This window comes from Rhipicephalus microplus, chromosome 7, assembly GCF_043290135.1.
Source record: "Rhipicephalus microplus isolate Deutch F79 chromosome 7, USDA_Rmic, whole genome shotgun sequence".
Classification (NCBI taxonomy): Eukaryota; Metazoa; Arthropoda; class Arachnida; order Ixodida; family Ixodidae; genus Rhipicephalus; species Rhipicephalus microplus.
Window position 1 is genome coordinate 70706448 of NC_134706.1, and position 13199 is coordinate 70719646.

The 13199-nt window shown below is 42.7% G+C and overlaps 1 protein-coding gene across 1 annotated transcript in view; it reads right to left on the bottom strand.

Annotated features, from left to right (window-relative positions):
- LOC142767504 (uncharacterized) overlaps positions 1–13199 on the bottom strand; it is a 74941-nt gene that overhangs the window by 14120 nt on the left and 47622 nt on the right. Inside the window, exon 2 of the mRNA XM_075869272.1 lies at positions 103–465. Coding sequence (XP_075725387.1) covers positions 103–453 — 351 coding nt within the window. The 5' untranslated portion in view covers positions 454–465. The remainder of the gene's footprint in view (positions 1–102; positions 466–13199) is intronic.

Below are 13199 nucleotides of genomic sequence, written 5' to 3' on the forward strand. Positions count from 1 at the left end.
AGTACACTCACAAATCATGGCAAGGCAACACCGTGGGCTTGGCAGCACGACTAATGCCATACATCGGGTACGGCGGGTGAAGAGAGAATATGAACATGTTACCTGCACGAAAGGCAAGCGGATCGCGTGAGCGTGAGGCGTTGCTGACATGCTGCCAAGCCCACTGGAAGCAGGCGACGTTTTGTCAGGCCTTATATAGTGCTGCTGTGACGTCAGAGTGGTCGACGTAGTGGTGAAGCATCCACCGAAGGAAAGGGCATGAGGCAGCTGAGCGATGACGTAGGCAGGGGTGTGCCTGCGAAGATCATCATGCACACGCCGCTCGTTTTCGGAGCCAGGATCTCGTTGAACGAAGACTGTCGTAGTTGAAGGATGCAGCAGCTGGTGGCCCACGAACATCGGGTCTCCATCGGCTACGCAGGGCGGCCCATGAAAGGATGTCAGCAGGCACATCAAGGTGAGTGACTGCACGAAAGGCAAGCGGATCACGTGAGCGTGAGGCGTTGCTGACATGCTGCCAAGCCCACTGGCATGGCAGCATGTCACTGGCTTGGCAGCATCAGTTGAAGGCTGTTCATGTGATGAAGACAAACCTCCGTCGGTTCTTGTTTTGTTATTTTCTGATGGCGTATTCTCAGTATCTTTTCTCAGTGTACCCTTATTTTACTTGGCTGGAAGATCAGCGACGTTACAACTTTGAACTTTTGGCATGTTTTTATGAACTGTAAAAGTAATCGCCGCTTTTTTCTCCGGCATTCCGTTTTGGATGGTTGGAACGTCAGTACTTCTCCTCTCAGATGGTGAGTGTTTTGTAAGTAGGACTTTGCCGCTGCAGCTTCCTGGTACTGGATGCAGGGCTCATCCAGCCAGCCTTAATGTCACACCAGCAAACATGAAAAGTGTGGACTAATCACTAAAGGTGTGCCCTTTCTTGGTTGCGGCTGGTGTTTCTTTCAAGTGGTGATGTCCTGAGTGTGTATTACTAGCTCGACAGGCAAAGCCTCTTCTTCTAGTTAGCTGCAAATCACGCGCGATTAGTACTATTAACACTGCTAAGTTTAGAGCCTATAAAGTGTGAAATATGATGCACTGTCAACAAATGTGGCAAAAGCAGATAGCGCAATCACAAGACACTCAATATTACATTCCAGGGAAGAAAATGATGTGTTCTTTTGTGTGAGCTTCAGCAAGCCAATTAAATTTCTATGAAAATAAATACTTCATCATTCTGCTGTAAGTTTTATTTTGTTTTGACATAAAAAATGAAAGCATAGGCTTCTGATGTGTGTGCAATTATTTTTTCATTGCATTATTTCAGGAGAAGTAAAGAAACACTTGACGTTAGTTTTAGAACACGATTTGAACGACCCATCAAAGATAACAGTTTCTTCACTAGAGTGATCAGTTACGGTTGTGCGCAGCAGACTGAGGTCAAGTCAGGGCATACTGACTAGGACGAAGGTTCTGTTAATTTAACGCAATATGTATTTTACTCTAATCATCTGGCCTCCAGTTGACACAGCTAACACAAACAAATGGCATACACGAATGTTGCCACAGATGCTAAAGGGTTTTAATTGTTTCTCTTAGAAAAACGTTTCCAATTGAAAAAATAGAGTCGCATAAACCTTGACAAAATGCTTGAACATGGGCTACAGACTTATAACATGTGATATAGGCGGAACTTTGTATGGTGGAGGGATAGGGGGATGACGTCCTTGGTCTTCAGTGCAGGCAAGTCGATTATGTGTTATTTGGTTCTCGGTATACCATTGCTGAAAATTTCAGGGGTGGGCTGTTTGCCCAGTGTCCCATTTCTTGGCTACACTGCTGCATTAACTATGAAGCACTCAGCTTGCACTTTTGTGCCTTCTGTGGCTCATCAAATAAACTGCCTCTCTAATGGACGTGACCATTTCAGCAGTTGAAAATACAAATAAGCTAAGTATCTTGCTCTGCCTTTCAAAATAAAAGTGAAAAGGGTCGTTTCAGTTTGAAACGCCTTGAGGAAAGATGTTCATATACCGCATGAATTTGAAAACCAATGAGAACTTTATGTGTGTAGGGCAGTAGATGTCACAAAGATATAAAATATTGGACGAGTGATATGCACCAGCTACTTTGGCCAACTGAGCCATTCCTCGCTTTCAGTTCTGTTTGACTCTCCCACTGAATATACGACGTCCTGAAGACACATGTACCACAAAACTGCACACAGAGTATGTGATAATTAGGACGAATGATTTAGTTATTCACTGATCACAAAAATCCTGTTTTCTCATCTGCATGGAGTAGGGAGAAAGGAAACTATAAAAATATGACTGATCTAGGCTGAGAAACAGTGTGAGAAAAAATTTGAAGATCCCACATGCTAAATTACAAAAAATGCGCAGCTGCTAACAACATAGGCAAAAGTCTTCAGTACTACAAACCATCACTGACTCGTAGCTTTAGATTTATTCATAGATATTGCCTTTCAGTTGTGAGGAACAGTTCTGACACCAGCTGTTAAATGATCCTCCTCATGTTCAGGAGATAACAGCAATTTTTGACATAATTTTCAGCTCTTAACGTGTACGTCCATTGATTTCACAAAAGACAGCCAGCTGGCCTTAGCCACCACACAAAACGGAAAATTATTAAAGGACAGCGATTGTGAAATAAAACTCTACTTTACTGGAACCAGCTTGTCAGATCTGTGCAGAGCACTTCCTTCTTTCCACAAACTTAAAGAAAAGCAGGAAGGAGGGGGGTGGAAGGGGTCTGTGGTTCTGTATTTGATAAAACAACACGATGCCGTAAGCGTGCATGTTTCTTGTTTATAAATGATTTAGCCTGCGCGTTATGTTTTCTGTGCATCAGCACATGTGAACTCACGGAAATTTTTTTTGCGCGTCGTACTACGGGCTCCATCAGGTCTACGTACTGAGTAAGCTAGCTGATGTTTTGGCTACAGTAGGGCAATTTATATATATATATATATATATATATATATATATATATATATATATATATATATATATATATATATTCAACAAAAACATTCCACACCAAAATTGTAACTTGCGACGATCCAAGGAGGCAAGGTGCCCAACGCCCACGCACTCCACCACACTTTAACAACCATTCGCTGCAATGTTGTGGGTAATGCGCGTAGTCGTTTCGATACAGGATGCGAACGTCCGTGCGTGTGTCAGATTACGGCAAATGCGTGTGTTGTACGACTCAATCACCGTAACGCAACCGATAACTCCAGTTCCCACATGTCAAGCACATGTGTGCCGTTAACTGCTACAGCGCTGTGAACGCGGAAAAAGCAAATTGGTCATGGCAATAGCATACAGGACACACGATGCGATACGCGTCGCGTTCGATATCCGCGAAGTCCAAAGTGCTTGGCGTGGCATCACCGGCGTGATGCGACGAAACGAATGCCGGCGCACGTGCGCGTCGGGTCATTTGGAAGTGGGTCACGTACGGCAGCGGCATCCGCGGTTGCTTCATCGAACAGATCTGCACGAGTTTCATCTGGAAGAGTACCGCATCGGACGTCGGACAGGTGACAAACTCGATAAATGTTTATCAGTAAAATAGTCTACATTGCGCAACTTCAATCAACAATGATGCATATCAACTAGGTGTGCACGATTTATTGACAAAAATATAATTATCATGCACCCGGCATATTACTTTCACGAACTTGAAAAATCCACACGGGAGTGGGACCAGAACAGCGCCAAATGAAGTAGACGCCGAAATTAGCTCATACTGGTCCATTGTTATGCCAACGAAGTTGAATCTTTAGCCGACGATGGCAATAACGTTTGAACGACGGGCCAATAATGCCAGCCTAAATGCATGGCTGTACCCATATTGGCTACTGGTTGTACAACTCGGTCCAATGTGGCCGTTATAATACGTTGGCATGGCTGATATTGGCGGAAAGTTTTAATGCTTCTCCAACATCACCGTTCTATTCGGCTGGCACAGCCATCATTGGCGAAAGTTGTCAATGCCGGTCCAGCATCACCGTTCTAATAGGCTGGCACAGCCATTATTGGTGGTACGTTGTCAAGGTGGTCCAACATTGTCGTTCTATTCGGCTGGCACAGCCATTAGTGGTGGTACGTTATCAAAACTGGGCCATTTTTGTGTCATGAACTGCCAATCTATCCCCAATATTGGGCCAAACTTATGTGCTGCCTGGGACGAAGTATAATCGATCAGACCTGCACATTATGGTTCCTGCAAGTGTGAGCCAAGGTTTTCTGGAGTATGCGTCTATGGAAACGGTAATGATATCTTGGTACATAAAATATAGGTGTATATTACATTTAAAAGAACAGTGATACGTGTGTCAGTGATACATTTGTCGCTATGCATGTCGGTGAATTACCTTTTTTTTAATCTTTTTTTTGTTCAGTAAATTTTTTGTTATCATTCTTTTGTAGTTGGTCTTATTGTGTGTATTTTGACTAGCATGTTAGGCTATTTGTGTGCGCATAGTTGCTACGGTTATAAGTTTGACTGATTTTTTGATAATACAAATAGTTCCGAGTGAGGCCCTTTCTGTTCTGTCCTCAGTTTTGTTCTCCGATGTTATGCGTTTTTTTGTATTTTGGTAAGTACTGTGGTATTTTACAATAACAAAACCTTGCAACACTAACATTTTCTGTTTACCTGCCTATCTAGTTAAAGCAAGGGTCAGCTGTACACAGAAAAAAGAAGAAATGAAAGCCTCAAACCTTGAACGAGAATAAAATTAACAGAATAGTCGAAATGAAAAATATGAAGCCTAACTGCTCACAACCCATTGTCAAACCGAAAAAAACGCTCATCATCACAAAGGTGCAACGATAGCATGCTTACACTTGCGTAAGCTGACCTTGCCACCTCCTCTACCCGAACTATCTCCCGGACCTATTGACCTGGACTAAATGCAAGGACCAGCCTATCTTAAAAAATAAGCCTAAACTATCGACTCGCATATGGATTTTGAGAAAACCCAATTCTGCGGTTTCTACACTTCAATGGTTTTCATAGAATGTATCATTACGTGTGATTCTTGTCTGAGTGACTGACCGCCTGCTTGTGAAAGAACAAAAGGAGCATTTAGGGCTCAATTTTATTTCACAAACACAGCGTGAGAACTCACACACACACAAAAAATTACATAGGGTTTTTTCTGTTGCAATAAGTAGTTACCGACACACGTAACCCGCCTTGAATTGTTAGTTACATAAAAAAGGTTTCAAAGTGTTCAGTCACAATTTTGGTTTTGGAGAAGGCCAAGTGAGGTGGGAGCTAAAGTGGTTTTCACGTAAACATAGCTGGCTACATGAACACAAAACCGCATGCACGTGGTCACCGCAATGACCAGGCTTCCTGGGGCCGCTATAATTGCCTCTGAGATGTTTTAAAGATGCATGACCCATAAAATGCACAACCAAAGCAAGTAGATCAGCTCTTGTGCTCCCTTCGAGTCTGCCACGTCTTCATTTGAAAATGTCTGCTAGGACAGCACTTGCAAGGGTCGAGGAAGCGGACAAAACTCATGACGTAGGTAACAATGGGTTGTTTAAACAAGCACCAAAGGAGTGTTCTGCAAGTAATGGCATTAGAAGCACTGTACAATTGCCCCATCGCGGTGGTCTAGTGGCTAAGGTACTCGGCTGCTGACGCGCAGGTCGCGGGTTCAAATCCCGGGTGCGGCGGCTGCATTTCCGATGGAGGCGGAAATGTTGTAGGCCCGTGTGCTCAGATTTGGCTGCACGTTAAAGAACCCCAGTTGGTCAAAATTTCTGGAGCCCTCCACTATGGCGTCTATCATTATCATAAAGTGGTTTTGGGACGTTAAACCCCACATATCAATGAATCAGCACTGTAAAACTGATTTTAAGTGTGTTCCAGCGTAAAATATTTGTTGATATTCTGTAGATGACAAGTGTGTCCCCGCATATCTATCTGACACGTTAACTCGCCTGCAATGGCTGCTCCGATCAAATGCGAGAGAAGGGACAAAAGATACAATGATACAGCACCATCTTCCCACTGAAATTTATTAAAAAGCAGTGCGAATATATGTATAGTCCTTCGATTAGAAGTACCAGTCCATCAACCCATGAAAAATATAGGAGACATTATTAGTAGCCTTTTGACTGTATCACAATAATTATGATAAAGGTGTGAAGAAAACAGGGCGGAAAAAAACACAGCTTGCCACCAGCAAAGACTAAAACTTCTACTTAGAATAATGCATTGGGTACTTTTATCAATTGAACTAAAGTGACGGCTGTACTATTGTCGACATTATCGGGTGTTATGGTGCACGATAACCTAGAAGTGTTAGTCGACACTTTCCGTAGCAGGTGATATCTTTACGTTTGAGTAGCTGACAATGATCCCTCCCATACTGCCTGAAGGCATTAAATATGCCGGAACGAGAACTTCGCTAAGAATATACACCGGCAAGTTTTAAAGGCTCATTTTCTTTGTCAGAGGTATTGCGCTCACTATGCATTTAAAACCTGTTACTCACTTCTGCACGTGACCAGAGCTGCACCCTTTTTACTTGGGGAGGTTGATCTGCGCAGGCAAGAAAGTACACCGCCTGTACTTCAACACCTTCCTCTTACCTCTTTTATGTGAGAGACAGTGTACATTAATGTGCTACAGTTAGCCTTATTTCTTTCTTCTGCCTTCAATGCGCCTCCCCCCTCAAGTCTACACGCCTTAGACTCATCACACACCTAAGCAAACTCATAGCTTCGAACAACATGTTTTGAGCGATACCTGCAAACTTAAAATAGACTGCTGCTTTGGAGAATGCACAATCCACTTTGTTTATCATGAGGAAATTGTTACAGAGCATTCTGCAAAGCCAAGTGCTTGTTCTGCCTTCTAGCCACTTTTAAACACCACGACAAAAAAGCAACAATTCCTTCCAAACACAACGTTCATACCACCAATATGAGTGTTTCTTTTCTCAAAAAGCTCTTTATAAGAAGGAATTAACTTGTGCCTCATTCGAAAAGCAGCTACGCTATTTCATGAAGTTGGTGAACATCCAGGAAAAGCGTCAATTCAGGCCTGCCTTCTTACTCGCAGCCTATATATGCCAAATGAAACATCCAAAAATCATCCACATAGCAGGAGAATCTTACAGCACTAGAAGTCAACAACCTTTCATTAATGTTTTTTTTTGTCAGCACAGGCCAAGTAAAAGTGACTAAATATCAACGCAATGGTTAACTAAATATACACAGCCTGTGGCCGCAAAGGATATACTGCTCTCCGTCAATGATGCTGTATATTTTCTTTTAGTCATATCCTTCCCTCGAAATATGTCGAATGTCACTGCCAGGTCCTTGGAAGTGTTTCGCAAACAGTCATTTGATTCTACGATTTCTGGCTAGGTCGTAATTGTGTATTTGTAAGAGCAGGCTAGTTGTGCAGGATCGAGCACTATAAAGACGTTTACTTGACCTGCAATTAAGGGAACAATACCAACAGATTGCTAGATTTCAGAGCTATACAATATCCTACTATGTGGACACGTTTTTTGCTGTTTAATTCAGTCGAATCTGTGGGCTTTAAGGAAATTGCCATGCCCAGTATGAAGGTTTTGTAGCACAAGCTCCAGCATCTTGTGACCACACAGCAGATTACTTATTGTGTTGCACTTAACACAGCTGTTTATAAATTGGCGTGGAAGTTGCTGATGGAAGTAATGTGCACGGAAGCTCCGCTGTCTTTGTCACTGGGCAAACAAATGTGGTCAAGAGGGCGGCCATGCACGTGAACTTGCACAACGCTCTGTTGGGATAACCTTATCACAAGGTGGTTGAAGCCCTTACAAATAAATGTCTACATATGCGCTCAACTCAAAACGAGCTGCCTGTAGCCAAGACTTCGCTTACGCATGCAAGGTATCCTAGGTGTAAAAGGAGCTGCAGTCCATCTGAAAGACCGCAAGAGAAGAAGACAGCGGTCGTACTTAGCAGACAGTGTCTTTCGCAGGCTCTACTCAAAAACAAAGGGAAAGTGCTAGAATATAAGTGATGTTTTCGACCCCTGAAACTTTCTGGCCTATGTAAATTCGTCGGTCACATGAGAGAAAGGAAGCAATGCAGCACTAATCACAGGCAGAAATATGTTACCTGTGCTAAAGTCATCAGGTATATACACAACCACTGACATGCAGCAGAAATACAAAGGTGAGAAGAGACGCTGTCTTAATGACAGACTTCATGAAACCTTTACAGCGTACAAACAGCAGTGCCAAGACATTTTAAAATCTATGAGCGCTTTTGTAGGTGTTTTTGAAGACAGTAGGGTATTTTGAAGTAGTCTGTATCAGAGGGTTATTCCACTCTGGTAATTCATCATTAAGGTTATGATCGACATTTGAGTGGTTAGCATTCAGAGGGTCGAGATTGGTTTACTGTAGACAAAGGAATTTTTAAAGATCAACGCAAATTTATTAGCAATGTTGTTTTCATTTGTTCACTCTTCAAATATTTACAAGTGGTTAAAGTGAAGAAATAGTCGTGCAGCCCCTAACCCTTTCGATAGGGATACGCTTTACAGGCGGCGGTTGTTTTCACATTTATGACCGCCTTCTTAGAAATATTTTTCTTCTACTCACAGATGAAAAGAAGAAAGTTATATTGGTGCTATAAAACGAAGAAACGTGTACAAATTTACTAAAGCTGACCTTGGCCCAAGTAAGAAAGCCACAAAAACATAAGCGACGGAAGAGGTTTGGACTAAACTGGCGGGCCGGGGAACTTGAAGAAATGGCTGTTCAAACGAACAAGAAGCTGCCACTCGATAAAAGGGCCAATGTTTATGGATGTGATCACATCGTGCTAAGTAACAATCAATCTAAGAAAATCATAGTCAATATTGCTTTGAATTCATTTAGTGTATACATCGTAAACACAACATAAATAGCAAAATTGAAAGTTAATGAACGCACAAATGACACATTTATGAATTTTGGCTACATACATGAATTACATCGGTGTCACACGAGTACTTTGCTCATCAGCAGGGCTCATTTCGGTCAACTTTCTTGATTGTGATAAACAAAGGTTGATGGTAAGCGGTGCAAATTGATCTGAATTGAGTTTGCCCGAGATTCACGAGAGCCAAACCGCAATTTGTTAGACAAATCGCGATCAAATGTGTCCTTGTGACACTGGTAGTAAACACGATGTACGTCGCACTTACTGCGATGAATCATGTGATAGCAAAAAGAATTACAATAGACAAGACAGCAAATGGTCTTCTTGACAGACCCTGCTACTTACCCGATCATGCAGCGTATGAAGTGGCGAAGTAGAAGCCGTTGCCGCCGAACACCTTGCTGAGTCGTACACGGACAGTAGGGGGCACCAAGACACAAGAAGGCAATGGGCGCAGCCATGCAGACTCCATAAATACTAAAATTTCACATCGTTAACTACTGATGAAGGGACCTTCATTGTACCCTCCAATATTTTGAGCGCGAAACGTTTTCACGTCATTAAAACAGCCCATGATGCATTGCGGCACCAGCATGGCATCAAGTGTCAATCTTCAAGGCTATCGCTCTTTTTATAACTTGGTAATTTTAGACATCTTACGTACAAAGTGTATTAATATTTTTAATAATGTCAGCATTTTTGGTGACTTGTGATGAGCGCAACAAAGAAACCATCGTGAGAGAGCATCATGAGGGTGCGAAAAATTTGCAGGTGACGAGTGCGTAAGTGAAACTTGAATCGCGCTGTAAAATGCTGAATTCGTATTTATTCAGCCCGTGTGATCAGGTTTGTGTGCATGCTAAAGAACCCCAAGTGTTTGAAATTTCCAGAGCCCTTCACTACATAGAAGTGTGGCAGTTTTGGCTAGTGTATCACTCTTTCCCATTATCATATCGTGTTTTCGGGACGTTAAACACCACATATCTATCTTCCACTTTTTTTCTGGTCTGGTTTAAATTCACTTGGTTGTTGTGGTGGTGCTCCTGCGCAGTGTGTTGACATATAAAGGTGTGAATCTTCCTTGAATAAAGCCAGTTAGTGACTTCGCCTGTCCTTGTCAGTCGCTTTCTGTGTGTTGAGTGCAGTTGCACCCTCACGATGGTTTTTATGTTGAAGCACCAACTCCAAAACAGCCAATTCTTTTGATGAGTGCGCATTTGGCAGAAAAAGATTCGATTTTGCACTACAAACTTCGGCGCATGCCCTGAGAAACAGAGTCGCCTGTGACATATTCAGGCGTAGCCACGTAATGTGACCATGTGCTTTAAGAACAAAATTACTTGCCGTGCGATTTGAAACAGGCTTTGTCGTCGCGAGCTTCATTTGTGAGCTTTTCGAGGCATTTGTAACATGACCTACTCCATAGCCAGCAGGTACAAATGTCGTCAATGAGTGAGGTCGGCGTAGTACGTACACAGGTCGGCGAACTTTTTCGAGAATCCACGTGATTCAGATGGAACGTCGCATGTGAGTCTGGGTGATTGGTATTCTTGCGAGTTTATGTCCGAGTCAGTTCGGTTGAAGAAAGTTTTCGCGAGTGTGAGTTAAAGTGCACAACATATTTCTTGAGTGAGTCTCACTGAGCTCCAGTGATTTTTTTTCATCTCTATCTATTGATCTTCAGCATTACTACCAGCCTTGTCTAGAGTCTTGTTTTTACTCATGTCCACTAAGTAGTATCGTTCACTGAAGCTTGTGTTCGAGAGTACAGTATCAAAAAGGCACCAAGAAGAGCACTTATGACGTGAGGTACTCGTGTGTTAAAGAGCATTGACGCCATGATGGACTCATGAGTCATGAGTTTAATGATTTACTTAGATTCAGATTCAGCCGTGAATCTGAGACTAAATAAGTTCAGGTTAGTAATATTTAGGTAGGTTTGAGTGTGAGTGAGTGTGGTTGTAAAAAGTTTTGTGTTGGCGCGGCCTGATTAAAAAAATTTGTTTGGTCCAAGTTCGAATGACCGCTAAGCATAAGATATATTTTTGAAGTGGGCTTCACAATTTTGTCGAACTATAGGAGGCAGAAGACTTATCTCATATTTCTACGCCAATGACGCACTACATGGCTGCAGTTTGATCAGCCAAGTGTAGCACAATAAATTACAGGCTTTCACCATCCACCTCTACGCTGACTCAGACCTGCTAAACAAGCCTCACTAAGTGATATCATTGATTGATTGATTGATTTGTGGGGTTTAACTTAGCAAAACCACCATATGATTATGAGAGACGCCGTAGTGGAGGGCTACGGAAATTTCGACCGCCTGGGGTTCTTTAACGTGCACCCAAATCTGAGAACACGGGCCTACAACGTTTTCGCCTCCATCGGAAATGCAGCCGCCACAGCCGGGATTTGATCCCGTGACCTGCGGGTCAGCAGCCGAGTACCTTAGCCACTAGACCACCGTGGCGGGGCAAGTGATATCATTGTCGTGCGAATATTTTAGTGTGGACACTTTGGTCTTTTGCACAAAGCTTTTGTTTCACGTTTTATTGCTGCCCGACGTTTCTTTTTTACAGTAGACTCCATTCAATGATTCTACAAAATCACCTTAGTATTGAAGTCGATATCGAAGCTGATGCAATTTTGATTTTGACTCGCTAACGTCATGATAACACAGCAGCATGAAACATTTAATTTTTGTGTTCCTGCTCTGTATTCTCGGTCAATGGCGTCAAGTTAGGGTGGTCTAGTCAGGTGTGAGTATTTGTTCAGAAGTGACCGATAAAACAAGCACTAGTGAGAAATGCAGAGTACCTTCACGCAACAGCTAAACATCATTATTGAGCGGACTTGATGAGTAGATTGCAGCACAATATAACGACCACAGCAGAGACACCTGATCGCGAGAGTGCATGATCGGTAATTTGCAGGTGATGTGCGTGCTGTTCCCACAGGAATTACAGCTTTATTTTACCGTTGCAAGTAAAAACTTGCATCTACCGAAAGTACAGTGATACTATAACTTTCCAGAGCCGGTGCACCTTTTGCCATTTTCTGCAACAGTTTAGACTTCGGTGCTCCAACTGAGGCGATTTCGCACCTGAAAGCTACCTCTGTCTTGTGCAGCACACGCGTTATGCACACTACGCTGACACGCTACAAAGCGTATATTTCTACATCCTTCGCTCCTGAAAGCGTCAAGCTAAATAACGGTTCTGCTCTTTTCCACCACCTCAGTCCTATAAGTGCATAATTGTAACAATGAGCAGCAACGGGACAAGATGATCAGACAATAGACCTCCGCAGGTATGAATTACGATTTGTGTGGACATGTGACAATGGCCCACTGTTGTCATGTACAGAGTTCGCCGACTTTACCAAGCAGTGGCAGCTTGCACCCAAGTTTCAGCTCAAACCACCTTTCGTCTAATAGAACTCTTGACATAATCGTAAATGCAGCTAAGCATTCATTCAAGGAAGCATTGAAAGTTGTTCATGAGCTGCACCCATGCTTTTTTTGCCACACATATACAGCATGCTTGAATAGAAATGGAGGGCTGCCTAACCTCTGACAGGTTACCATACAAGCTTTGTCGACAAGAAACATGCTGCTTGAATTACCTTTTTTTGTACTAGCACACTAATTACTAGTAAAAACAAAGTGAATAAAAAATACTACAGAGAGAAAGCACTGGACATACCCCTGCGGAAGGAAGAAGACTTTTTTGAGAGTACCAGCGTTTACGCCTCGAGTTCCATTGAAAAAAAGCGTTGTTGTGAGACTAGTATTGACCAGATCATACGGCATTGAAGTGCCTGGTGGCATGCTAAGGAGAGAGAAGCACACCTGTTGCATGTGCCTCAGCTATTTGTGTAACGATCAACTGAAAAACATTCCAATTGAACAAATGGGTCAATGGTTTAGACAGCTGCATAAACGTGGGGCTACTTTACATCAACTACATAAAAATCGGCGTGATGTCATCTGAATAAAGAAGGGTATCTCGTTAGCAGCTTTGTGTAAGTTCTGTGTCTTCTCGCTTGACCTACAAGAGCAAGGGAATCACAATCAGTAGGTGCATAGATTACAACTGACATAAGCCTTACAGTCAAAGTGAAGTTGAAGCCAGGCTTCGGACGAATGGCAAAGAGATTGCAGTGTACTGGTGTTTTTTGTGTGATGCATAATGTGTTGTGCAGGTTTGGAATCGACTTCTTTTCGTC